This window comes from Molothrus ater, chromosome 18 (genome assembly GCF_012460135.2).
Source record: "Molothrus ater isolate BHLD 08-10-18 breed brown headed cowbird chromosome 18, BPBGC_Mater_1.1, whole genome shotgun sequence".
In the NCBI taxonomy this organism is placed as follows: domain Eukaryota; kingdom Metazoa; phylum Chordata; class Aves; order Passeriformes; family Icteridae; genus Molothrus; species Molothrus ater.
Genome location: NC_050495.2, coordinates 980647 through 1006141, shown reverse-complemented (window position 1 = coordinate 1006141; position 25495 = coordinate 980647). Strand labels below are relative to the sequence as shown.

Below are 25495 nucleotides of genomic sequence, written 5' to 3'. Positions count from 1 at the left end.
AAAGCCTGCTTTTGTCTTTCAGCTGGGATCAGCTTTGTAAGCCTCTGATCTTAGTTCTTACCAAGGTTTTTTTTTGAAGTACTTTTTTTATGTTTAAACACTTTAAGCAGATGATCCCAACTATTTTTGTCCCCTTATCCAGGTTTGCAGTGGCTTTCACCGTGGAGATGAAGGAGCTGGCAGCAGCAGAGTGGGTATGTTTGTGTGATGGCAGTGCTTACTCTATTAGCAGATATGCATGCTCCTAAATGTGCCCTAAATAGTGCAGGAATTGCAATGATCTGCATTGTTCCCAGCCCTGCTTGTCCTTTCAGAGAGAGCATTTCTTGCTGATGTACAGTCAGAGAGGTCTGGCATTAAAAGCTCTTTAGGATTAGAAGAGAGTGTGGAGCAGTTCAGGAAGTGTTTCTCTGTAACATTTAAAACAAATCATTTGTTGTTGCCCAGTCTCTCCTGATGCCAAATTGTTTCTTTTGGCATCATTTACTAAACTTTATGTTGACAAAATTCCTCCAGACAGCATTAGTTACAACAGAGAATTTGGAAATATAATTTGAAAATACTTGTTTGGTCAACTCTGGAAATAGAATGAACTCCTTCAGGTGAGCTGCAGAGGTAAATTAGATTTGATTTTTCTGTGTGCTGATCAGCAGACCCAGTGAGGGGTAAGGAGGAGCCATTTGGGATGGAAGCAGCGAGGCAGGAGCTCCCTGCTGCAGGGAGGTGTTGGCTCACTCACCTCACCCTGGGAAACACCAGCTGAAGCTGAACAATTAATGCAAGAAGCTCAAACAAAGTGCTTGGCACCTCTTCAGTTCTAATTTGCATCACAGGATAACCATTAATGCACTCTTGCCTCAAAAATAATCACTGAGAGCTGAGCTTGCACAGACAGCAGGAGGATATACAATACCTTCTTTCAGCATTAATTGATTTTTAAAATCTATTTGCATTAAAAGGATACATGAGCAGACATGGGATTTGGTATTTTCTTTTACAAATGTAATTTGGTTTTAGTAGTTACTACAATGAACTTCATGATGGGTAAAAGGGAAAGGGCACAGCTTCTGTCAGAGATATTAAGCAAGAAAAGGACAAAAGTAAGAGTGTAAGGAGAAGAAACAAAACTGAGCTTTGAAATAGTTCCAGAATCAGCACCTCGAATGTTTTTAGGTAGCAGGCTTTGGTTTTACCTAAACATTTTGTACTGGGGCCCGTGAGAGTGATGCAGTGTCTGGGGCCTGTGGCAGGCAGGGAGCTGGAGGCAGATCTGTCCCATCCTGAACTGAATTCCAGCTCCTGGCTGTGCCTTGAATGCTGAGGGCTTGGGCTCCTGCTCTCTGTGGGAAGGCTGGGAGCAAAAGGCTCAGATCTGCTGCTTCCAGGCAGTGAGGAGCACGAGCACATCCTTCCCCCAGAGCTCCTGTTCATGGTGTTCGTGACATTCATGGCATTTACATGTGAGCTCACACTGCTCTGAGCTGCCCTGCTCCTCCAGTGGGGCTTCATTAGCTGAGAGTCACCCTGAATGTACATCCCAAACACGTCAGCAATTGCACTGTGCTCAAAGGCTGGCCCTTCCAACAAATCCCCTTCTGTTTCACTGGATAAATTACCCTGAATTCTGACGTGTAACCCAGCCCTTGTAATCATCTGCATTCCAGGTGAGCTTGAAATACTGGAAAAGATCTTGTGCTCATGGTCAGCGTTTTATTTCAGGAGCATAAAACTGGTGCAGAAGAATTACCTAAGCCACTTTTATTAGCATTCCATTCCATTTTCCATTCTCCTCAAGCCCATTTAAAATAGGAACATAGGAGGAAATTGATCTCTAAAGTGTGAGCAGGTCCCTGAGCCCTGTCCCCGTGCTCTCAGGCCCTCCAGGGCTGTTTTTACTCCCTGAGCCCTCTGGGGTTCTGTAGGGCAGGAACGAAGATGCTGAACTTGAAATTCTCTCTGAAACTTGGTGTTTTCAGGGGTCTGACCCAGCAGGGGGAGGCAGGGCTGGGGCTGCTGCCCCCCTGCTTTTCCCACCTCCTTTTTCCTGTTTTTCTCTGTTTTGCTCCCTTTTTCTGCAGAGTTCAATTCTGGAGTTGGCAGTGCTGTCCCATTGCTTGCAGGGGGTTTTTATCATTTTATGATTTTTATCATGCTGGGAAATTCAAAATGTTGGTCAGAGAAGGTCCACTGTTAGGTAATAAAATGATGTGTTGAACGATTTTTATTATTTTCAATCCTTTGAACACAAAAGCTCAAGGAGGATGAAGTCCATGGAATATCCCCAGGCTCCCACTGTAGCACAGAGCTGTTTCTTTCTCCCCCACTCCATTCCCATGTGGATTTGCTGCTTTTTTGTGTAATTTTGGTGACATTGCTCACCCTGATTCTCAGAAACCACCTCCTCCCCATCTGTGAGCTGCTTGGAGATGACTTTTTTAGTGACCTCTTTTCTTCCAGTTTCTTTTCCCAGTTCATTTTTAGTAACTGCAGAGCCTGGGCAGGGGACTGAGGGGCAGCCACAGAGGAACAACAGGGAAAACCAAAATCTCTGCAATGAAAAAAAAAAATCACTTCTGTGGCTTCCTGTTTCCTGAGGTGACTGGTTCAAGAATTGAAGTTTGTTTCTGAATTGATTTTCTCTTCATTAAAAAAAAAATATTCCACAAATCCACAGTTTGAGTTATAGAAAGATATTGAAATAGGAAATTGCTTCTTTAATCACCTAAATTAAATAACAGCGCTTCAGGAGGGATTTTGGAAGTGTAGTAATTGCCTCTTTTACTACAGCTATTTTAAGGTAATTTATTTTGTAATTTTTATTTGTGAATGCTCTGCAATAACCGCCAGGCACCAGTTTTCCAGTCTTGGCAAGTCTTAATATTTGACAGCAGTTTCTGAAACTGATATGTTTCTAAATTGTATTATAGATAAATATAAACTGGATTTTCAAAACCAGTCTTCCAAGACCAACAGCTTTTTGGGAACTAGTGCTGATTTCCAGCTAGACAGTTGAAATTTGTTTTATTCCAGAAAATCAGGGTAATGGTCATAAGAAAGGATACAGAGACAAACTAAAAAATATATATATATTTGTGCTAACTTGGTAATTGTGTTTATTGCAAAATTGGTTCATTGATACTGTAAATGGACATAGTAAATATAAATTACGTTGTTGGCTTTTGGAGTTCCTTAATGTATCTCATAATTTTGATTTTCAATAGTCAGAAGAAAATCACATTGACGTGTTTTGTTGCTCTTTATTGTGTTTTTGGTTTTTGTTTTTAAGATTGAACAGATATTCTTATGTTGAACTCTGAAAGTTTTTTCTTCTCCTTCTCTTTAAAGCCAGATGCTAGGAAGAAAATTTATGTCCAAAGCCAAGGTGAGAGCTTTGAGATCCTGATGAAGGATTCCACGTCTGTGCTTCCGGCTGGGCTGGGCTGGGCTGGGCTGAGCTGCTCCCTAAGTTGGGCTTTTTGCCTCTGCCTCAGTTTCCCCGCACTGGGTGCTCTGTGGAGCTTTTCCCAGCTGCCTTCCAAGGTCAGCTGGCACTGGGGCAGCTCTGGGATTTCTCCAAAGGCTGCAGAAGGTTTGAGGGTGGGGAATTCTATCCTGGAGCCCCAAGTTCCTTAAAATGCTCCAGGGTGAGTTCCCAGCCCAGTGAGAGCCAAGTACATCACTGATAATCCAGGGAGCACAACTCAGTGTTTTAGGTGTGATGGCTTCATTTCCCAATTTATTTAATTAAAAATTACTCTCTGTGGATTCCAAAACTCATTCCATTTTGTGTATTTCACTTTCAAAGAAAGTAACATCCTTTTGCAGGCTGTGCTGTTGAAATAACTCATTGTGAAGTCTGTTTAGCCCATGTTTAGTTTATATTTATGTTCCTAGGGAGGTAATAGTTAAATAAGTGTTTAAATAAATTAATAAAGTAGTTTCATCATTAAAATAATTAATCTTTAACATAAGGAAAAAGGAATGCATTAATATTCAGGACAGATTAATATTTGATTTGTGTATAAATTTAATTTACGTCCTTTTGTGTTGAGGGCTCTGTGTCCCAGCTGCCCTGGATCTGTTCTGGAATAATGTTTCCCCTCAGGTGATGCCATCCCAGGTGTAGTTTTAGAAGGCAGGTTTAGCAGGGCTGTGTTGCTGGAGAAGTTGAAGCACTGGGGGTTGTTCAGCATTTCCCACTGAATTCCAGCCTGTGGAAGGGCTGCACAGGCATTGCTGGTGAGGGCAGCTGCAGAGCAGTTCAGGGTGCCTGGCAGAAATATTGCTTTTTTGGACTTCCCAAAGCCTTCAGGAGCCACAGCTCAGGGGACATTTAACATGGGAGTCTCCTCTTTTTACACAGGAATTAATACGACACCCAGTGAAACATTTGACTGGTATGGATTTCTACAAAATGCAGGTAAAACCCATTTTTCCCTTTGTTTTCTGTGTTTATTCCTAATAGATGTAAAGGATGAAAGAAACTTAGAATCAGTTTAACTAAGTATGCAACAAAGTGCCTTAACTCTATGGGAAATGGCAGAACATCCATCAGATGAGTCTGGGCCACCCAGCAGCCAGAAATGCTCTGGGTCTGTGCTCTGGGCAGGGCTGGGCTGCACCAGGAGAGCCATGGGGAGCACAGCACAAATCCCTGAGCTTTATTCTGTCACAGCCTTTATTCTGTCACAGCCTGGGCTGCCTGCAGGGAGACATAAATGCTGGTGTTTGGTTGTTTGGGCTGGAGCTGCCTCTGCCCTGCTCACACCTGAGCAGGCCCAGGTGAGGCAGTGCCCTAATTCTGAGTCACCTGGTCGTGGCAATCTTTAATCACTCCATCCCTCCCCAAAAGGGGGATTTATAGGCATTTCAGCCTGGTGGAAACGTTTCAGTTTTACATCCCTCAGCCTGATCTCAGCTGTTCCCTCTGCTGCAAGTGAATCCTCCCCAGTGGCTTTAACCCATCAGGAGATGTGAGCCATTAGTCAGAGCCAGGGGCAATTGGGAACTGAGCATTGTGAGGTTATTTTGTTCTCAGTAAATCACAGTGCCACCAAGATTAATAATTGTCTGAAGTGAAATGATTTGTCACTTGCTAGCACAGCCTTAGTGTTGATTTGATCTCTTGTCCAACCATTTTGTGATTAAATGAGCTGTCAACAGATTGAGGAGAGGGAAGCTCCCCCTAAAGTGAATTTCTAATGTATTAGAGACAGTTTTTTGCCTAATGTGTGCTTATGCAAAAGTGCAAAATAATTCATAATGTACATGAAAAGCAAACTAAAATGTGACTCTAACATCTGTGCCTTATTAAATAATAACTTGGAAACTGGCATCAGATTATTCAGTATTGTTTTTATGACTGCTTCATCTCATTTATCTTCTCTGCCTGGTGCCTGTGTCCATCTCTGGTGGCAGCCTACAATTTCCACTTCTTTTAATACTGCACATGGGCTCAGGCTTTCTGGCTGTACCTTTGGCTTTCCAGGGACTAATTAGGAGCTCTCAGTGAATTGGTTTTTTCTGGGCATTTGCAGTTCCAAAGTGTTTAAAATTCCACTGAACTTGGAGCAGTCAGAAGCAAACCCTCAACAGCAGGAGGCAGTTTTGCTCAGGAGGATGTGATTTTGGCAGTGTGCACTTGCACAATGTTCTCAATGTGAAAAGACCCTGAGCTTTAATGCAGATGAAGCTGCCCAGTCTCCTTCAGCTCATGGCATTTGTGAGCTTTTCTGTTTTAAAATTTTTTTTCATGAGGTTCTATTCCATGTCTGAAGGCACTTGATGATTTTTTGGGGAGAAGCATTTCTCCAGGTAACCCTTGCCTGTGTCTTTAGCAGAACCCTTGAGCCTCTGTCGCACTCAGGACTCCCAGGACAGAATGCAAAGCACAGCTCACACCCTGCAGCGCAGGTTTTATTTCATCTGAGGCATCTCTGTGAAACTCCCTGGCTGTTCAGGGTGCCAGGCTGCTCTCTCTAATGGAACAGGCTCTTCAGAATGCTTCCAGGCTTCCCTGCACAGAACAGGCTTCCTGTGAATATTCTTTGTGCTGATGTTTCTGTCAGTCAGAGGAAACATTTGCTCACTTCAAATATGACACCAATACCCAAACAGCCTCTTTACATCAATGTAATGGCTTCAAAAGGAATTTAGTGGTGGCTTTAAGTGAGTGGCAGAATGCACCAAATGCACTTTATGGTGGGAGAAGTGCAGCCCTCAGATTTGAATGGTGCCAAACGGAACTCTGAGGAATCCCAGCTTTGTGTGCACTCCATTTGATAGTTTGGGTGCCAATGTAAATTGCAATTGCCTGACACAAATGGAAGCAGTGCTGTGAAGGGTTTTTGCTGTTGTTGTTATTGTTATGATGGGTGCAGTACAATCTCAGTACAAATATCATGGAATTGGTGGTTTTTCATAGTCTCTGGGAGCTGCAGAGGTGATGGTGTGGGGTTATTGCTGTCTCCTGGCTGCAGAATCTCCAGGGACTGGCTAGTCAGCATTCACTGGATAAACCTACCAAAAAAAGGGCTTTTAGAGTAAATTTGCATTGTGGTTAACAGTCAGCTTCACAGTTTGTTTGTGTGGCTGAGAGACTGTGAGCAGCAGCAGCCAAAGCAAAAAGCTGAACCCAGGGAGGCTGCAGCCTCCAGGAGCACAGCACCTGCAGCCTCTGGGGGAGCTCAGCCTGCTTCAGGAGGTTTTGCTGCCTGTGTCAGCCTGGAGACCCGAGCAGATGATCAGACTGCTTTCTCTGACCTTGCATTGCAGGGATCTCTATGCAGCACAGTCTGTTTGGGTTTAGCCATTTCAGAAGCCCTATCTATAGACTTGGGAGAGTCAGGGGAAGTTCAGCCTTGTGCTGGAGACTGACAGAAAACGACAAGGCATTTTAAGCAAAGGAGAAACCTGAGACTGATCTCCAGCAGCTCTAGGCTGGGGCAGAGCAGCTCTGGTCAGCCAGGCCTGAAGTCATCACTGCAGGATGAAAACTGCTTTTGATTTTCAATGGGGCTGAGATACAGACCCCAGTAAACATCATGTGATGAGAGGATGCAGATAACCAACAAAGCCTGCACTAACAGACTGAGAAATCTTTGTTTAGCCAACAGCCAGGGCTTAAAGCTGCTCCCACAGTGGTGTGGAACCTCAGGGTCATCACATGCTTATTGCAGCAGCAAATAAAACATGCAAAATGTTTTATTTATATGCTTTTGTAGTTTGATTTTTCAACTCTCCTGTAATTTCTGCTTGGTGGCAGGGCTGTTCTCTGAGCTTGAGAAGTTTACATAACCTGTCATGGCACAGGCAGGGTTTTACAGAGGCATTAGATTTTCCTGGAGCTGTGCTGGAAAGAGAGACCCACATAAGAAAAACTGAACAGTAAAAGTTTGAGTGTAGTAAAAACTGTATGACAGCAGCAATAGACTGAGTTCCCAAAGTAAACTGAAAATGCAGAGCTTTTTGTTGTCTGATCTGTTAGAAATAATGAGAAACAAGGGAGCAGATGGAGGTGATGGGCTCAGGAGATGATGGAGGTGATGGGCTCAGGAGATGGAGGTGATGGGCTCAGGAGGAGATGGAGGTGATGGGCTCAGGAGCTGATGGAGGTGATGGGCTCAGGAGAAGATGGAGGTGATGGGCTCAGGAGGAGATGGAGGTGATGGGCTCAGGAGATGGAGATGGGCTCAGGAGGAGATGGAGGTGATGGGCTCAGGAGCAGATGGAGGTGATGGGCTCAGGAGATGATGGAGGTGATGGGCTCAGGAGCAGATGGAGATGATGGGCTCAGGAGATGATGGAGGTGTTGGGCTCAGGAGATGGAGGTGATGGGCTCAGGAGCTGATGGAGGTGATGGGCTCAGGAGCTGATGGAGGTGATGGGCTCAGGAGATGATGGAGGTGATGGGCTCAGGAGCAGATGGAGATGATGGGCTCAGGAGATGATGGAGGTGATGGGCTCAGGAGATGGAGATGGGCTCAGGAGATGATGGAGATGATGGGCTCAGGAGATGGAGATGGGCTCAGGAGGAGATGGAGGTGATGGGCTCAGGAGGAGATGGGCTCAGGAGGCGATGGAGGTGATGGGCTCAGGAGCAGATGGAGGTGATGGGCTCAGGAGCAGATGGAGGTGATGGGCTCAGGAGATGATGGAGGTGATGGGCTCAGGAGCAGATGGAGATGATGGGCTCAGGAGGCAATGGAGGTGATGGGCTCAGGAGGAGATGGAGGTGATGGGCTCAGGAGATGATGGAGATGATGGGCTCAGGAGATGATGGAGGTGATGGGCTCAGGAGCAGATGGAGATGATGGGCTCAGGAGATGATGGAGGTGATGGGCTCAGGAGATGGAGATGATGGGCTCAGGAGATGGAGATGGGCTCAGGAGATGATGGAGGTGATGGGCTCAGGAGGCAATGGAGGTGATGGGCTCAGGAGATGGAGATGATGGGCTCAGGAGCAGATGGAGGTGATGGGCTCCAGAGAAGATGGGCTCAGGTTGTGCTGGGCAGGATTAGATTGGGGATCAGGAAAAATTCTTCAGCCTAAGGGGTAAAACCGTTGAGAACCACCGGGAGCTGTTCAGCTCAGGGCCCAAAGCTGGTTCTGGGGTCCAAGAGCAGCACCAGAGCTTTCTCCAAGTCCTGCCCATTGCCTGTCTCTGGAAATAAACCCCTGTGCCCTAGAAAGTGATGAACATCCTCAGTGTAGGACTGATGCAGAGCAGGAAACGGGGAATAATGATAATTGTTCATGATCCACTCTTTACTGCTTTTACCATTGTTTGTGCTCACTGATGGAACAGTTTGGAGCGTTCAGCTCTGTCCCCTGCCCCAGTGGCTGATTTCTACAATCATTTGTCCCAGGCATTCCTGCAGACTCAGGCCCTGTCCATCTGTTCCTCTTGGTGTGTGGGCTGCGCAGAGTCAAGGACCCTCTGTACTTGGTGGAAGCTTTCTCAGGTAAGTTCTGGATATTTGAACATTCCTGTTTGTCACTCAGAACATTCTTCTGATGTTGATAAGTTTGGCATGGGCTGTTTTGTTCATTGCAGGAAACATCATCATATATTTACATTTGAAAAAAGAAATTCTTATGTAACCATTGATCTGTCCAACACATTATTTCTCTGCCATGTCTTTTCCATCCTGCTGGGAATAACAGAGCATTCAAATCAAAGCAATATTTGATGATTTTGCTTGCTGAGAAAACTGTTTTGCTGTTACATGCAATATTGATGGAAGACAAAAGAAAAGATCGTCTACTTCAAAATAACTTTTTTATCTTGCTGTCCCGTGGCTGTTACATTGATTTGCATGTGTGCTAATTAATGCCACTGAAGCTGCAAACAAATTTTACCACCCATTGTTGTGGCTCAGTGCTCAGGCTAGGCTGAAGTTCCCTGGTAGCACAAAAGGGAATATTTTGTCAGGCTCTGTTTGTGTCTGTAAGAGGTTCAGGCATTCTGAGCTGGAAATTCAGCCTGCACTATTCAAGTGACTTTTATAACCCTTGGAGCCTTGTGATGCTGAGGAACAAATGCAGTTTGCAGTGAGGTGCCCTGGTCTATTCTGGGTATAAAAAGCAGCAGATGTCTCTTGTGCATATTCCTGAGTAATGATTGTAATGGCTGCAGTTACTTCCACATGTTCCTTGACACAGGAAAATATTCAAGCAATTTTGGCTTCGTGGCCAGAACCACTGCATTATACAGAGCATTGTTCTCCTGAGTGATTCAGAATTAATATCTGAGTTAGTTAAATAACCCCTGAGTCAGAAGAGATTGCATGAAGCAGAAAGGCTAAATACTAACTTTCAGATATGCTAATATTTGAATTCTGAGGAGTAATGTGAGGGCTGAGTGTGAACCTGGTGCACATTCAGTCTTTTAAGTAGCAATACAATATTTGTCTAATTCTTCTTTAACCATGGAGCTATTTATACTGATTAAAAAAGTAATAATTTTTATTAATAAAACAGTTGTTCCTCTTCTGTTTCAGAGTGGCACAGAAAGGATCCCAGTGTCCATCTGGGCATTATTGGACCTGCAGTAAGTTGCTGCTGTAATTTTTATTTCTATATATTTCCATTTAACTCATCTGAGATGCCTCAGCTCTCCTCCAAACTGAACCTGGCTCAGAGGATTTCTGTTAGAGATGAGAAGCTCTGAGCCCAGACCTTGTCAAGGCTGTTCCCACCAGGTCTGAGCTTGGCAGTGGCTCCAGTGGCCAGAATTCCACAGTCCAGGACTGCCCATGAAGGGCCAGAGTCCCACAACTCAGAACTGCCCATGAAGGGCCAGAATCCCACAATTCAGCACTGCCCATGAAGGGCCAGAGTCCCACAATTCAGCACTGCCCATGAAGGGCCAGAGTCCCACAATTCAGCACTGCCCATGAAGGGCCAGAGTCCCACCATTCAGGACTGCCCATGAAGGGCCAGAGTCCCACAATTCAGCACTGCCCATGAAGGGCCAGAGTCCCACAACTCAGCACTGCCCATGAAGGGCCAGAGTCCCACAATTCAGCACTGCCCATGAAGGGCCAGAGTCCCACCATTCAGCACTGCCCATGAAGGGGCTCCTGCACTGCAGGGGCAGCAGCTCCCAGGCTGTTCAGGAGCTGAGGCAGCCCAGCCTGTTCCTCACTGCTTCACTCCATCCCAGGGAGGAGTTCTGAACAGAAAAACCAGCAAAATATTTGGGTTGGACTCTTGGCTGCTGGTGTTTCCCCTGTGGGGTTTTAGACACTCACAAACTGCTAAAGCGTGTACTTTTGCAAATCAAATACTAGCAATGCCCATTTCAGCAGGAACAGCTTAGAAATGAGCCTATCAAATGTTTTGAAAGGCAGCAGCTGCCATCTAGGAGATGTTTTCCCCCAGGCCTGGCTAATGAGGATTTTGGTGCTGTGAAGGTGTTTCAGTGCTGTTATCCCTGTTCTCCCCTCTGCTCACGTGCAGCACTGGGTCCTTGGTCCGTTCCAGCTGGGCTTTGCTGCCGTTGCTGGCTCAGACACAATTAACACAATTAAAATGAGGCTCAGCCTCTGTGTGGCACCAGCAGCCAGGGCAGGGCTGGAGCTCACAAACCCAGCCCAGCTCCTTTGCCATTCAGAACCTCAGAGCCTGGGATAAACTGAGTGGTTTTATACATCCCCATCTCAGAACAATCTTAAAGTTCTCCCTCTGTCCTGATTCTTCTGCCTCTGTGTGCCACCTGTGGAACTTTGTGCTGAAGTTACACAAGTAATTGCAGGGCTTTTGAGAAGGAAATCAGGGATCCTGCAGCACAGGGCTGGAAAAGGCAGCCTGAAGCCCTGGTTCAAGCAGGGGGAAGGTCTGAGGAGGCAGCTGTGCCATGTGAAACAAACTCTCTCTGCTGCTTGAAGGGGACTAAAAGCTTCCCTGGCTCATCTGGGTGTTCCCTCTGTATCAGTCTCATCTCTGATTCATCTCCACATGAGCCTGAAAACTTGCAGGCAATTTGCTTTATAAAAAACAAATAGACACTCAATAGGCAAATAAGAACAATTTCTCTATTTTCTCATCCAGTTTTATTCTTTGCAAATTTGAGGACATAGGATTTTATTGTTCAAAGCTGTTTTTACATTTTTATTTTATCTGGGCTTTTTTCCACGCTAATACACAAAAGGATGTGGAAGTGAGCTGGTGTGGAAGGCAAATCTAGAGCAGGTGTAATGAAGCTGTGCTTCAGAGTCAAAAGATGCACTTGCTGCCTCCAGTGAGGGTTTTATAAACATTTCAGTCGTCTTTCTAAATCTGCTTCACTTTTTCACAAGCTAATGTCTTTACAGACCAGAAATAACCCAGTGGCAGTGCACAGGCTGGATCAAGGGCTGAACCTCCTTAAAACATTTTAGAGCATATTTCTCTCATGGAGCTAAAATATTTCTAAAGGAAAAAATGCATCTCAGCTCTATTGATATTTAGCTGTACTCTTCTTATTCACATTGCTTCTCAAACCACAAAAATCTTAAGAAAATCAGTGCCACCATCTATGAAGCATGTAATTTTTATTGTGAATATAAAAGCCCATACAGTAAGAGTATATTAATTAAGAAGAGAAAGAACAAAGGCCCCCACTCTATTTTCTGCTTTACTTCCATGAGATGATCTATTTGCTGCCATGAGATTGTATTCTATTCCCTGGGTTTTCTATGCATTGGCTCAGGTGGTGCAGCTGAGGTAATGTTGCAGGATTGAGGCCTGTGTTATGTAAAACTTTCACCATTTGTCTCCACTTCCAGCTTTCCTTTTGTTCATTCCTATAATGAAATTTGGAACAGCAGCTAATTTTCAGCAGTTCCATATTCCAAGAATAGGAGCTTATGAAACTTTGAAAAAAAAAAGAGTTAAGGGCAAAAAGCTTTAAAGTTTTGTTTAAAGTATTAAACAAATACTTTGTTTAAAGTATTCAGCTTCCTCTCAGAGCTCTTTTTGGGTTTTTTGCCCATGACTGTTTATTTACTAGGGGTTAGAATTTTGTGTTTATCATTTACTGGGGTTAGAATTATGTATTTATTATTTACTAGGGGTTAGAATTTTGTGTTTGTCATTTACTGGGGTTAGAATTTTGTGTTTATTAGATTTCCAAGAAGCCTTTCTGCCAGAGCACGTGAGTAGCATCCCTGTGAGCGTCTCAGTTGCAGCCAGGCTGCCTCCTGAGCCTCCTGAGCCCATTTTTACCCAGTGAGCACAGGGGCAGTCCCTGGGCACATCAGTGCCCTGCCCCTCGCTCACACAGGAGGTGTCACACCAGGCCTTTGACACAAATGAGGAACAGATCTGTGGCATGATTTTAAAGCTCACCATTTAAAGTATTTTAGATTAAAAATGTGCTAAACTTTGTTTATTTCTCTGGGTGTTTCAAACATGAGCTGCAGTGCCACTGACCTCTGTGTGTGCTCCTGTCCAGGTTGATCCACTTTTTACCAGTGAAGTTAAGGAGAGAGTTAAAAGGTAAGGAGTTCATGTTAAAGCTGCTCTGTGCTGAAGGCAGGCAGCTGGCTGCCCCTTTTCAAACCCTGTACATAAAAATGGGTGTCCATGCACGGGTAAATACAAATAACTGTCCATGCACAGGTAAATACAAATAACTGTCCATGCACATGTAAATACAAATAACTGTCCATGCACAGGCAAATACCAATGGGTGTAAATACCAATGGGTGTCCAGGCACAGGTAAATACCAGTGGGTGTCCATGCACAGGTAAATACAAATAACTGTCCATGCACATGTAAATACCAATGGGTGTCCATGCACATGTAAATACCAATGGGTGTCCATGCACATGTAAATACAAATAACTGTCCATGCACAGGCAAATACAAATAACTGTCCATGCACATGTAAATACAAATAACTGTCCATGCACAGGCAAATACAAATAACTGTCCATGCACATGTAAATACAAATAACTGTCCATGCACATGTAAATACCAATGGGTGTCCATGCACAGGTAAATACAAATAACTGTCCATGCACAGGCAAATACAAATAACTGTCCATGCACAGGTAAATACAAATAACTGTCCATGCACATGTAAATACAAATAACTGTCTATGCACATGTAAATACAAATAACTGTCCATGCACAGGCAAATACAAATAACTGTCCATGCACAGGTAAATACAAATAACTGTCCATGCACAGGCAAATACAAATAACTGTCCATGCACAGGTAAATACCAATGGGTGTCCATGCACATGTAAATACAAATAACTGTCCATGCACAGGTAAATACCAATGGGTGTCCATGCACAGGTAAATACAAATAACTGTCCATACACAGGTAAATACAAATGGGTGTAAATACCAATGGCTGTCCATACACATGTAAATACAAATAACTGTCCATGCACAGGTAAATACAAATAACTGTCCATGCACAGGTAAATACCAATGGGTGTCCATGCACAGCTCTGTGGGACTGACAAAGCTGTTGGATCCTTTGGCATGGAACAGTCTCAGACCAGGAATTCCAGCCATTGAACATTCTAGAATAAGCAGTATGTTGATGTTTTAGGTTAAATCACCTGTGACTGAGTCTGACTTAGATCTGTTCCTGACAGAACCGTGGGAGGGTTTGTGGTGGCTGAAGTTCCCCCAGCTGCACCGTCCCGCGGGCAGGGGCAGCCAAGCCCCAGGCGCTGTCCTTGGGCTCAGGCAGGGATGGGAGACCCCAGGGCCCTGGGCAGGCGGCTGCAGTGCCCTCGCTCCCGGAGGGGCTCCCTCCCTGCCGGGGTCCCTGCGGGCCGTTTCTCTCTGGCTGTGTCCTTGCAGGGCCCCCGGCGTGCACGTGCTGCAGGAGCTGCCCCAGCAGGAGCTGCACGCTGCCCTCAGGAGCTGCCTGGCCCTGGTGAACAGCTCCATCTCCGAGGGCATGTCTGCTGCCATCCTGGAGGTGAGGCACCTTCCTGGGGCTGATCCTGAGAGCTTCCCTCAACAGCACCTTCTGTCGCTGGGAATGGCTGTCAGTGTTCCATGGACACCTTTCAAAGCTACTGAGGGCTAAACTAAAGCATTTCTTTTTCCAAGTGTTAGCAATTAAGGTTTTCTTCCCTTGAACTGACAGTTTGTTATGTTTTCTCTATTTATTTTTAAAGGATAGAAGGTAATTTTATCAATCCTGCTAAATTAACAATGCAGACCTGAGATGCAGAAATCACTCTGATTTCCTGGGGTTGTCACTAGGCTTGATTCAACACCCACTTCCTTATAATGCTGCTAGAATGGACTTTCATTTATTTATACATCCCTTCAAAAAGCAATCTAAGAGCTGTATTTGGTTATTTAATTCTGAAATGATTAATGAATGAATGACACGCTCAGTTAATCCTTTTGCCATCAGTATTGAAAATTAATAACCAGTTTTATTTCATACCTGTCAAAGCAGGGCACTGCTTAGTATCAAGTGCTTTCTCAGGAAAAAATAAGTGTACTTGAAGTGAAGTTCTGTGGGCAAATGCCTTTCGTTATTCCATTTGTTTGGTGGGTGCTGAATGTTGGTTCATCATGAGCACAGAAATTACCACACCATTTGTATGTGGTTATGTAATACAAATGAGCCTCCCATTTGTGTTTGTAATGAGCTGCATTTCCAGCATCTGAGAGTCCTCACGAGTAAGAACCAAGGGATCATCCCAGGAATGAGGCAGGGCAGGTGCTGGTGGGACAGCACAAGTGCATTTCCATCCCAAATGCCCTGCTCAGGGGTGCATTTCCATCCCAAATGCCCTGCCAAGGGGTGCATTTCCATCCCAAATGCCCCTGCTCAGGGGTGCATTTCCATCCCAAATGCCCTGCTCAGGGGTGCATTTCCATCCCAAATGCCCTGCTCAGGGGTGCATTTCCACCCCAAATGCCCTGCTCAGGGGTGCATTTCCACCCCAAATGCCCTGCTCAGGGGTGCATTTCCATCCCAAATGCCCTGCTCAGGGGTGCATTTCCATCCCAAATGCCCTGCTCAGGGGTGCATTTCCACCCCAAATGCCCTGCTCAGGGGTGCATTTCCACCCCAAATGCCCTGCTCAGGGGTGCATTTCCACCCCAAATGCCCTGCTCAGGGGTGCATTTCCATCCCAAATGCCCTGCTCAGGGGTGCATTTCCATCCCAAATGCCCTGCTCAGGGGTGCATTTCCACCCCAAATGCCCTGCTCAGGGGTGCATTTCCACCCCAAGTGCCCTACTCAGGGGTGCATTTCCACCCCAAATGCCCTGCTCAGGGGTGCATTTCCACCCCAAATGCCCTGCTCAGGGGTGCATTTCCATCCCAAATGCCCTGCTCAGGGGTGCATTTCCACCCCAAATGCCCTGCTCAGGGGTGCATTTCCACCCCAAATGCCCTGCTCAGGGGTGCATTTCCATCCCAAATGCCCTGCTCAGGGGTGCATTTCCATCCCAAATGCCCTGCTCAGGGGTGCATTTCCATCCCAAATGCCCTGCTCAGGGGTGCATTTCCATCCCAAATGCCCTGCTCAGGGGTGCATTTCCACCCCAAATGCCCTGCTCAGAGGTGCATTTCCACCCCAAATGCCCTGCTCAGGGGTGGCAGCTGCTCCTGCACAGCAGCCCAGCTCCGTGCAGCACTTCCAGGCTCTCACATTTCCAAAGCTGGGCTGTGTCAGGCCAGGCAGGCTGGGGTGGAGCTGCAGAGCCCTGACCCAGGGAAGCTCAGTCTCTGTTACCTCCTCCTCACCTGCTCCATGCTCCCCTCAGGAGAACTCACAGAACACTTGAGCAAAACTCAAGCTGATTTATTTTATTTCTTTATTTCCGCAGAGCGCCAGGGCTGAGAGGCAGCAGCCGGGCACACCAGAAGGGCTCTGGGGAGACCCAGCAGTGCCTGTGAGCTCAGTCTGGTACAAACTGTGCAGGCTCAGGGCTGGCAGGACGCTGCTGCACATCCCAAAGGGTTTGGGGGTTGTGTGTTTGTTCAGTGGGATCTGAGACGTGCTAATAAAACGCCCTGCTGGGAACACTCTCTCTCCCAGAAGTGGCAGCCCAGGACACTGAAGTTCTTTCCTGGGAGGGCCAGCAGCAGCAAGGGCCATCTGCTGAGAGCTTGTTGGATAATAAGGCAGAAAACTCTGCATAGAAATCTTCTGGTCCTAGGCTGGAGGAAACAGGCTGGAGTTTGGAAATGCAGCTCTCATTGTCCTCAAAGTTCAACACTTAACAAGGTCATGAATCTGTAAACAGTATTTCAGAGTGAGATAAATATATAATAGACAGATGAGATAAATGTATAATCCCACCTAGTTCCACCTGCCTGGAGGTATGGAGAGCCAGGAGCCATCACTAATGGCTCTGTCAGCTGGGTCTGAGATCTCGGAGATCTGACTGGAACTGATCTGTTTGCGTTTGGCATTTGAAGAAGAGAAAACAAAACATTAGAGCAGGCATTAAAAATGCATCTCATCCTCTGAGAGCCCAGGAGCTGTGCACGTTCCTGGGCACGGGATGGTGGGAAAGGCTCCACTGCTGAGAGGTTTCTGAGTTCCCTCTGCTCCTGCTAACAACAGGAACAACTCCAGCACCATTGCACTGGAGCCTTTCCCTGTGCTCTCAGGATGCTGGAAAAATCATTACATTCTCATGCTTTTACCAAAAAGAAAAGGAAACTGGACAGGTTCTGCTGTGCTGGGAGGACAATCCACTCTTGGCCAGCATGTGCAGCACTAAGTCTGGAATAACAGCCAGAGCAAATGATAAAACAGCAGAGATGAAGGGATGCTGTAAAGCAGTAAAATTGCAGAGCCACCAAGAAGATGCATGGGCTAGAAGGAAGGAAATGAGGGACAGTGCAAAGACAGAGTGCTAAATAAACCCTGCCTTTGCTCTATCAGCCCTGTGTTGCTGGCTGGAGGTGCTTACAGGGGAACGTCCCCACAGCTTCAATTTACACCCTGCATCCTCCTGCAGGAGCAGCAAAACACATTTGCACTCAAAATAATGCAACAAAACAGATGGCCAGTGGACTGAAATGTTGTTTGATGCTATTATTCCTGGAAGCTAGGTCAGTAAATTATGCATCTTTTCAACAATGCAAATGGTTCTTTTTACTGCTTGGAAGTAGTCTAAGTATCTAAATTAAATTTGAAGCCACTTCTTGCAGTAATTATTTACAGCCCAGTCCGTTCGGTTAAGGCCAGTGGCATAAAGGCAGCCCTGCTCTGAAGTCTTTGGCCATCTGTTCTGCCTTTAGTGGCTGTAATTCACTGGTACCTGTGCATTTGGGGACCTGAAGCTTTTCTTGTGTGGCAATTCCTGCCCTCCAAGTCTGAGACAGAGCAAATGTCTTTCCCTTTAGAGTTTGGAAATGACAGAAAATGAAATAGAGACTTGGTGCTCAGCTTCAATCCGTCACCATCTCTGCAGCTTCATTAACGTGTGTGAGTGACCCCAGAAATTCTGGTAGTTTCTGATACCAAGTGTAGAACAGGTTTTATCATTAAGGGCTGTTATTTTTAGCACTAACTGCTGCAAAGCAGATGTTTGTGCCAGGGCTATGGAAATGCTATGGTCAGACCAATACACCTGCAGTGGTGATTTAAACAGTGCTTTTCTTGGGGATTTTAAATTATTAAAATACGTTGCTAAGTCCTAGCAGTCCCTTCCTGTACCTTATCAGCCTGGGTGTTTGTCTCTTCAGTTTTGTCCAAACTATAAAAAATCATGGTTTTCTCCTTGGAGTTTTGTTTCCTTGCTGTGTGGACTGAAGCAAAATTTCTCCTCATGCAGGACTGTAATGACAGCAATTAAAACTGCATTGACTCTGGAGTGACAGGGAATCAGTGTGAAACACATTGAAGATTTGGGGGAGGGAATTTCTTCCCCATTTGACGCTGTGATAATTGCACAAAATGAACATTTCTGCTTTTACAGCCAGTGCATCTCCAGAGTGCCCAATTCATCAATAGTGACTGAAGGCTCAGACCCAGAGCAGCAGAGCTGAGGGCCAGGGCTTGCACAGCTCAGAGCTGCAGCTGGGTTCTGTACAGGGCTCTGTTCTTGGCAGGGCTCTCTGGGGAAGGGGATTTTTCAGCTGAAAATCTGGAGAGGTGGGAAAGACGTTTGGGTTGTTGTTTGTGCTTTTCTTTTTAAAATTGTCATTGTTAGCTCCAGAAAATCCACAAATCCTTAGAAAATGCTTCCTTTTTCTATATTCCTGCAGGCAATGGATTTAGAAATCCCAGTGCTGGCCAGGAACATTCCCGGGAATGCAGCAATAGTAAAGCACAAGGAAACAGGGCTGCTATTTTCAACTCCCCAGGTAAGAGCAGCACAGGCCTTTGGGTTCCTTTGTGTGCCAGGCGTGTCTGCGTGCTCACCCGGTGCTTCCTGGGCAGTTTGCTCAGGTTCTGCTCTCTGGAGCTGCCTCTGCAGTTCAGGGAGCCCGGACTAGGTGTCAGCCTTGCGAAGGTTTCTGAGCTGCCCCAGCCCCTTGAGGCTCCGGGTTTGGAGCTGCAAACCCTGCAGGAGATGCTCTGCCTGTGCCAGACTCCCCTTCAGTCACATCTGCAGCAGGAACTTGTGTCAGACACCAGGAGCTCACCAGGAGAATGAGCTGGAGTTTCAGATGACACATTTTCTGTAATTTCTAGCAGGCAGTGTTAATGTAAAGTATTTTTAGAGGCAAGATATTGCTCAGTCAGAGAAATTAATGATAAAATTAAGCCAAGTGTTAGGATGAAGTCTCAGGGAAGTTAAGTAAGAGTGGGAAGAGAGGGAACACTGCCCATATTTAAATGCTGGAAATTTTCATTTCAGCATATTTTCCTGCATTAGGGCTCTGCTGTTACATATTCATGTATGCCATGGAAAATGACTCCCAGAAAAAGATTCCCTCAGAGTTTTATTCCACTCAAGACTAAAAAACCATACTAGAATTCACCATTTCATGATTTTGCAAAGTAGAGAATGTATCTTATTTATTTACTTTGTGGCCTGTGGGATTAGTGCATCCTGTTAAGTTGTGTTTCTGGAAGGTGAATCCCCTTGGTTGGCTTTGAAGAAGATTTTAACAGAAAAACTCTTCCAATTCAAGAATGGTTCTGTAAGCATTCCTTACTTTCAGCTGTTCCTGATGTGAGGAGGGAAAGCTTTGCAGTACCTGGGACAGGAGCAGTTGTGCCTGCTGTCTCGTGAAAGCCAAATTAGAGGGATGTTAATTGACCATTATGCAATGAGAATTGTTGTCAATGGTGAGTGCTGCTGGCTTTCTTCTTGCTGGAAGTGAGCTCCTGTGGCTTCCAGGAAAGCAGGAAATGTTGTAGCCATCCTTAACCATTTGGCTTTGGCTGAAAATAGCAAAAGCCCTGGCAGTGCCTGGAGCCAGCACTCAGGTGCAAACAGTTAATGTGGAAGGGAAACCTGGAACGTTTTGCTCCTGACACTCCATCATTTGTGCACATTACTGTGCACATCACTTTGAAATCATGGGCTGATCCTGCTGCTGCTTGAATTTGCAAGTTTATGGAATATTTGACACTGAGTTAATGGGACCTGAAGCAAAAAAAATAAGAGATAAGAATGGGGCAATAAATAATGCAAAACTGTGTTAAAGGGAAGGCACAAGAAGTTATTCAGCAGGCTGGGTTTCAGAATTACATCTCCCATGTCTGTGAGAGCTCACAGAAGGACCTAAATAAAGAGAAGGAGGCAAATAAACCTCCAAGGCACTAAGGAGGGGCAGAAGGGACCTGGGCAGCCCCTGTGAGGGTTTGGAGGGCTGGGAGCAGCAGCTCTGCTGTGCCATGGAGCTTTCCTGTGCCATCCAAAGCTTTCCTGTGCCACCCAGAGCTTTCCTGTGCCCTCCAGAGCTTTCCTGAGCCCTCCAGAGCTTTCCTGTGCCCTCCAGAGCTTTCCTGAGCCTTCCAGAGCTTTCCTGTGCCCTCCAGAGCTTTCCTGTGCCCTCCAGAGCTTTCCTGTGCCACCCAGAGCTTTCCTGAGCCTTCCAGAGCTTTCCTGTGCCCTCCAGAGCTTTCCTGAGTCTTCCAGAGCTTTCCTGTGCCCTCCAGAGCTTCCCTGTGCCACCCAGAGCTTTCCTGAGTCTTCCAGAGCTTTCCTGTGCCCTCCAGAGCTTCCCTGTGCCATCCAAAGCTTCCCTGTGCCCTCCAGAGCTTTTCTGAGCCTTCCAGAGCTTCCCTGTGCCCTCCAGAGCTTCCCTGTGCCACCCAGAGCTTTCCTGTGCCCTCCAGAGCTTCCTGTGCCTTCCAGAGCTTTCCTGAGCCCTCCAGAGCTTTCCTGTGCCCTCCAGAGCTTTCCTGAGCCCTCCAGAGCTTCCCTGTGCCACCCAGAGCTTTCCTGTGCCCTCCAGAGCTTTCCTGCCCCCAGGTACCTGTGGCACTGCCTGCCCACCTGGCCTCTGCCTCCCTGGGGCTGCTCTTTGAGAATCACCTTCTTCTGGCTGCTCCAGCTGCTCTGCACTGCTTTAATTGCAGATTTACTTTCATGATATAATTCATATATTAACCATGCATCCTATTTTCATTATGTGTGAGCTATTTTCATTATGTGGTAATTGAGGAATTCTTCACCCTTTTTCACTCATCTCCCAGCTGTGTCCTGGGTACCTGTGTGTGTCTGCAGGATATCAGACAGGATTTATCTGAGCTACTACACAGAGGAGTTGACATTTTCTTTAGGGATGATTGGTCAATTTACAGGACAAAGCTGCATTAAGGATGTTGCTGTTGGGAAAGGCTGTGTCTGTGCTGAGCCTGCCCATGGAAAGGGCAGAGTGGGAGCTGCTGAGGTCCAGGAGAGGATTTGCTCCCGTTTCTCTGGGTTGTGGCTCACAGCTGAGCCTCAGCTTTTGCACTGTGCTCTGCTGGCACCTGCACATTCATCATCCCCACTCCTGGGTGGGAATAAAGCTCTCTTGGAGGCATGGATGGCCCCAGGTAGCAGGCTGGGATAGAGATCACCTCCTTCACTTGGGCTGCTGCAAGCCATGCCCTTGGCTTTTCTTACTGAAAGGACATTTGTGGCTTTGACCCCTCTTTCACCAGAACTGAAGCTACAACAAAATATGGGAGTGCATAAATATTTGTGCAAATATCCCAAACACAGCAGAAGAGCTGCTGGAGAGGTGCTGCCTCCCTGTCATCGCTCATTCCATGTGTCACAAGGGGCAATGCTGGGTTTCCTGCAGAGCTCAGGCTGTGCAGGTCTGCTTGCAGCAGATCCAGACTGAGCACAAGACCCAGCTGCAATGCAAGTCCCTTGTGCTTAGGGGGGACACGTGGGACATGAACTGCCTGCTCCCTGAAGCTCAGCATCCACACCTGACCCAAGGCAGGCAGCTGCTCCAGGGCTCACACCCACACGAGTCCCAGGGATTGCAGGGGCCTGTGGGGGCTCACAAGGAGGAGGAGGAGGAGGAGGAGGATGAAGCTGGGAAGTCCTTACTTGCCACCTCCTGGGATTTTTCCAATTGCTTTTTCTCTCTTCTGCATTTTCTCAAATTTAAGACTTTGGACTCAGTTTGGCATTTTTTCCTGAAATTATCCTCAGCCCTAAGTATTGTAACTGTGAATAAGGATCTCAATTTCTTCTATCATTTACATGTTTCCAAGTTTTTGTCCTCCATATCCACAATTTAAAAGAATGCTAATAGGACTACCTGTCAAGAAATGTTACATTGCTGCTTCTGCTCTTAGGTAATTTACATAAATTACTTTTTAACATTACTTTAAATAAAATCCTCCACAGAGGCATAAAATTAAAGCTGGGGATGTGGTTCAGTGGGACCAGTATTTATTACTGTGACTTTCCAGGCAACTGGATGAAGGCAGCAGAGGTCAGGTGAGACTTTCCCCCCTTCCTGTGGTGCCTGTGGGGCTGGGTCAGCTCTGGCAGACACAATCTGGCAGGGCAGGGGCTGAAATCCCAGTCGGAGCAGCCCCAGGCAGGGGGCACAGCTCCCCCAGAGCCCAGCTCAGCACCAGCTGGGAGAATGAGAGCTCCTTGCTCAGGTGGGTGATGAAATCTCCCCATTCTCTTACCTGGCTGCAGACCTTGCACTGCTGTGCTCTGTGGCTCTGGGTGTTTGATTTTCCTGCTGCTTGGTCCTGCTCAGAGATTTCCCCATCAGTGTGGCCCAGGGTCCCTGTGCTCTGTGCTCTGCAGCAGCAAAGCTCACCCAGAAACCCAGAGTTCAACCACAGAGTTCCCGGCTCTGGGGGCATTTGGGCACTCTGGGTGCTTGGCTTTTCAAGGACCTGATGCTGATGTGAACTCTGCTCTTAGCTGGGCTATCTCCCTCCACAGCTGGCATTATTTGTGTGGAAATAGTGCATCTCCTCCTCCATCCTCTGTGTCCCCCCATGCCCTGCCCATCCTGTGCTAATACATCATCCTCATTTCCCAGTGACACCAGAGCTGCTCTCCGAGCTGCACCCAGCCCTGCTTTGCACACATCTGAGCATATTTGCAATCAAGCTGAAGCATTGGAAGCTGTCTCTTGATGGAAAATCAGAGCAGCTGCTCAGAACAGATTAGTTCAGCCATCAGATCTCCCTTCAAGTGTTTGAAGTTCACAATTTCTCTTGCCTGGAAGTCAATGGGAGGCAGAGGAGCAGGCAGAGGACAGTTGTGAGCTCTGAGCTCTCTGGGTGTTTTGCCCAGTGAAGTTAAAGGGAATATGTGGGGTTTTCGTGGTGTTTGTTGGGCTGACCCTGCTGTATCTGTCCCTGCCCAGGTGCTGCATGCTGCTCCTACCTTACCCTGTGTTTGTCTTGGCACTTCCTTACTCTTACCATGACATTCACAATGAGGTGAAAGTTTAGCTGAGCTGAGCTCAAACCTCTGATGCCAATTGTCCTCCTTGCAGAACAGGCAATTCATTTACAACCAGCCTGACTTCCCAGCCATTGGGTACGCTGACAATTTTTGTGTCATGAAATGTGAATTGTCTTTGATTTTTAATGTCTTAGTTGGAGGGCTGTGTAAAGTAATAATTTCATTATTTATTGATCATTTTTTGTACATAAAGTATGGTACTTGACCTTGAGAAGGGACTCAGGACAGCTCCATTTATTGCCTCACAGCTGGGCAGTACCAGCTATTGCAGTATCATCAGGACCTTTTCAAAGACATTTTAACTGATTCTTCTTTTCATCTTTTTAGGAGTTTGTTGCACTGTCCAAGGGTTTAATGAATGACCCCATTCTGGAGAAGCAGATTGTGAGCAGGGCCAAGGAGTACGTGGAGAAGCATCATTCCTGGGAAGGGGAAAGGAAAACCTACCAGAGCCTTGTGCAGAGACTGCAGTGATGACCTGGCAGGAGCCAGCAGAGCCCTTAGTGCTGGGAATGTGGTCAGGGTTGGGCTCTTTCTGGAACAACAGCCAGGCATTGTTACTGTATTGAGCAGCCCGTGGGCAGAGCTGCTGCAGGCCCTGCCAGGCCCAGCCCTGGGCAGTGCCAGGGATCGCTGCTCTGAGCCCTCCCAGGGCACTCCTGGCACACAGAGCTCCCAGGAAACGTTCTGCCCGTGCTGCATCCCAGCCCTGCAGCCCTGCTGCAGCCCAGGTGCACACGCAGAGGATGAATTATGGGCAGCCCAGGCATCACAGCCAGCCTGGGCACAGGGAGGGCACAGGGAGGGCACAGGGGGCTCTGGGCAGCCCCCCAGAGCAGCCCAGCTCTCCTGAGCCTGCATCCTGCCCCTGGCCCAGCTGCCAGAGCATGCCAGAGATGCTTGGTTACATAAACTACCTCTTGCTTTGCCAGCTCCTTTGGTACCTCTGGGATTTGCTTATTTATTGAAAGATTTATGAGACCTGTACGAGGGGATGGGGGCTGGAGGTATTTTCAGTTTGCTGTGTGTTTTGGTACTGTTTGTTCTTATTTGTGGCTTTCCAGGATGTATTTCAATAGAATGCAGCAGCCTTGTCTGAAAGTGAGCCTGATCTCTGCCTAAAGTGCACACTGCTCATCCCTACCAGCCCAGGGATTATGGACACAGCTCTGAGGCTCTCATTGTTCATCCAAGGACTTGCAGCTAGAGAAAAAAACCCAAAACAACAACAACAAAAAAACGAGGGGCATATTTGTAATGACTTGTTCTTAGGAACCTTTGTGTGCTCTCAAGCCTGCCCCAAGGAGGGCCTGTTCTGTTGATCCAGTGGCTGTTGTGTCAGACTTTTCTTTGTAATAATGAAGTTCACGGTGTATTTTAAGCTTTCTTCTCTATTTTTGATGTTTTGCAAGGTTCTGGTACAGTAAACAAGAAAGCAGTTTGAATGCTGTGTATTGATTTCTCCCCAGTTCCCTCCTTGTTTTGTGCTGGGGCTGCTCAGCCCCTCAGTAACATCCCAGGGCAAACAAAGCCAGATTTAACCCCAGCCCTGCTGCACTCCCCTCTGAGCACATTTATTTGCCCCAGGCATTGCTGGGGTGCCCTGCCATGGGCTGAAGCTCCAGCTGGGAGTTCAGGAGGGCTGGGAGCCCCCAGGGCCCTGCCTGTGCTCACAGGGGAGCCCCTGCAAGGTGGATCTCCAGCATCACACAGGGCAGGGCACCTGTACAGGGAATACAGAAGGAGTTTTCCAACCAGCTGGGCCAACCTCAGGGTGTCCTGTTCCTCACAACCTCCCAGAGGTCTCTGCCAGCCCATTTCTGATGCTTGACTGGCTTTGCTCCTCAGCCATGCGCCCTCCCCTTCCAATAGGTTGCCTTCTGAGGAAAGCAACTAAAACAAAAGGTTTTTAAAAGCAAATAAACAAATCCACAATGTGGGATAGGAGCCTTAGCACTGAGCTGATGGTAAATGATTAGTAATAGTAATGATCAGAAAGCTTTTTCTGCAGCCTGATACATTTATTACTAAGCTTCAACTATAAATATATTGATCTGGAATTTGTACTATTCCCAGCAAAACAAAATATGTTCAAGTGAGAAATTCTGCTACACCCTCAGAATGTAATTAACATATGATTTTTCAGGCTGTATTTAAT

At 46.7% G+C, this 25495-nt stretch overlaps 1 protein-coding gene across 2 annotated transcripts in view; it reads left to right on the top strand.

The window, feature by feature from the left end:
* Positions 1-24782, top strand: part of GLT1D1 (glycosyltransferase 1 domain containing 1) — a 39625-nt gene extending 14843 nt beyond the window's left edge. For both annotated transcript variants that reach the window (XM_054516793.1, XM_036392972.2), the window contains 9 exons: positions 143-194; positions 3346-3382; positions 4364-4420; positions 8869-8964; positions 10003-10052; positions 12939-12982; positions 14313-14433; positions 18707-18805; positions 23665-24782. In XM_054516793.1, coding sequence (XP_054372768.1) covers positions 143-194; positions 3346-3382; positions 4364-4420; positions 8869-8964; positions 10003-10052; positions 12939-12982; positions 14313-14433; positions 18707-18805; positions 23665-23811 — 703 coding nt within the window. In that variant the 3' untranslated portion in view covers positions 23812-24782. The remainder of the gene's footprint in view (positions 1-142; positions 195-3345; positions 3383-4363; positions 4421-8868; positions 8965-10002; positions 10053-12938; positions 12983-14312; positions 14434-18706; positions 18806-23664) is intronic.
* Positions 24783-25495: the final 713 nt, after the last annotated feature.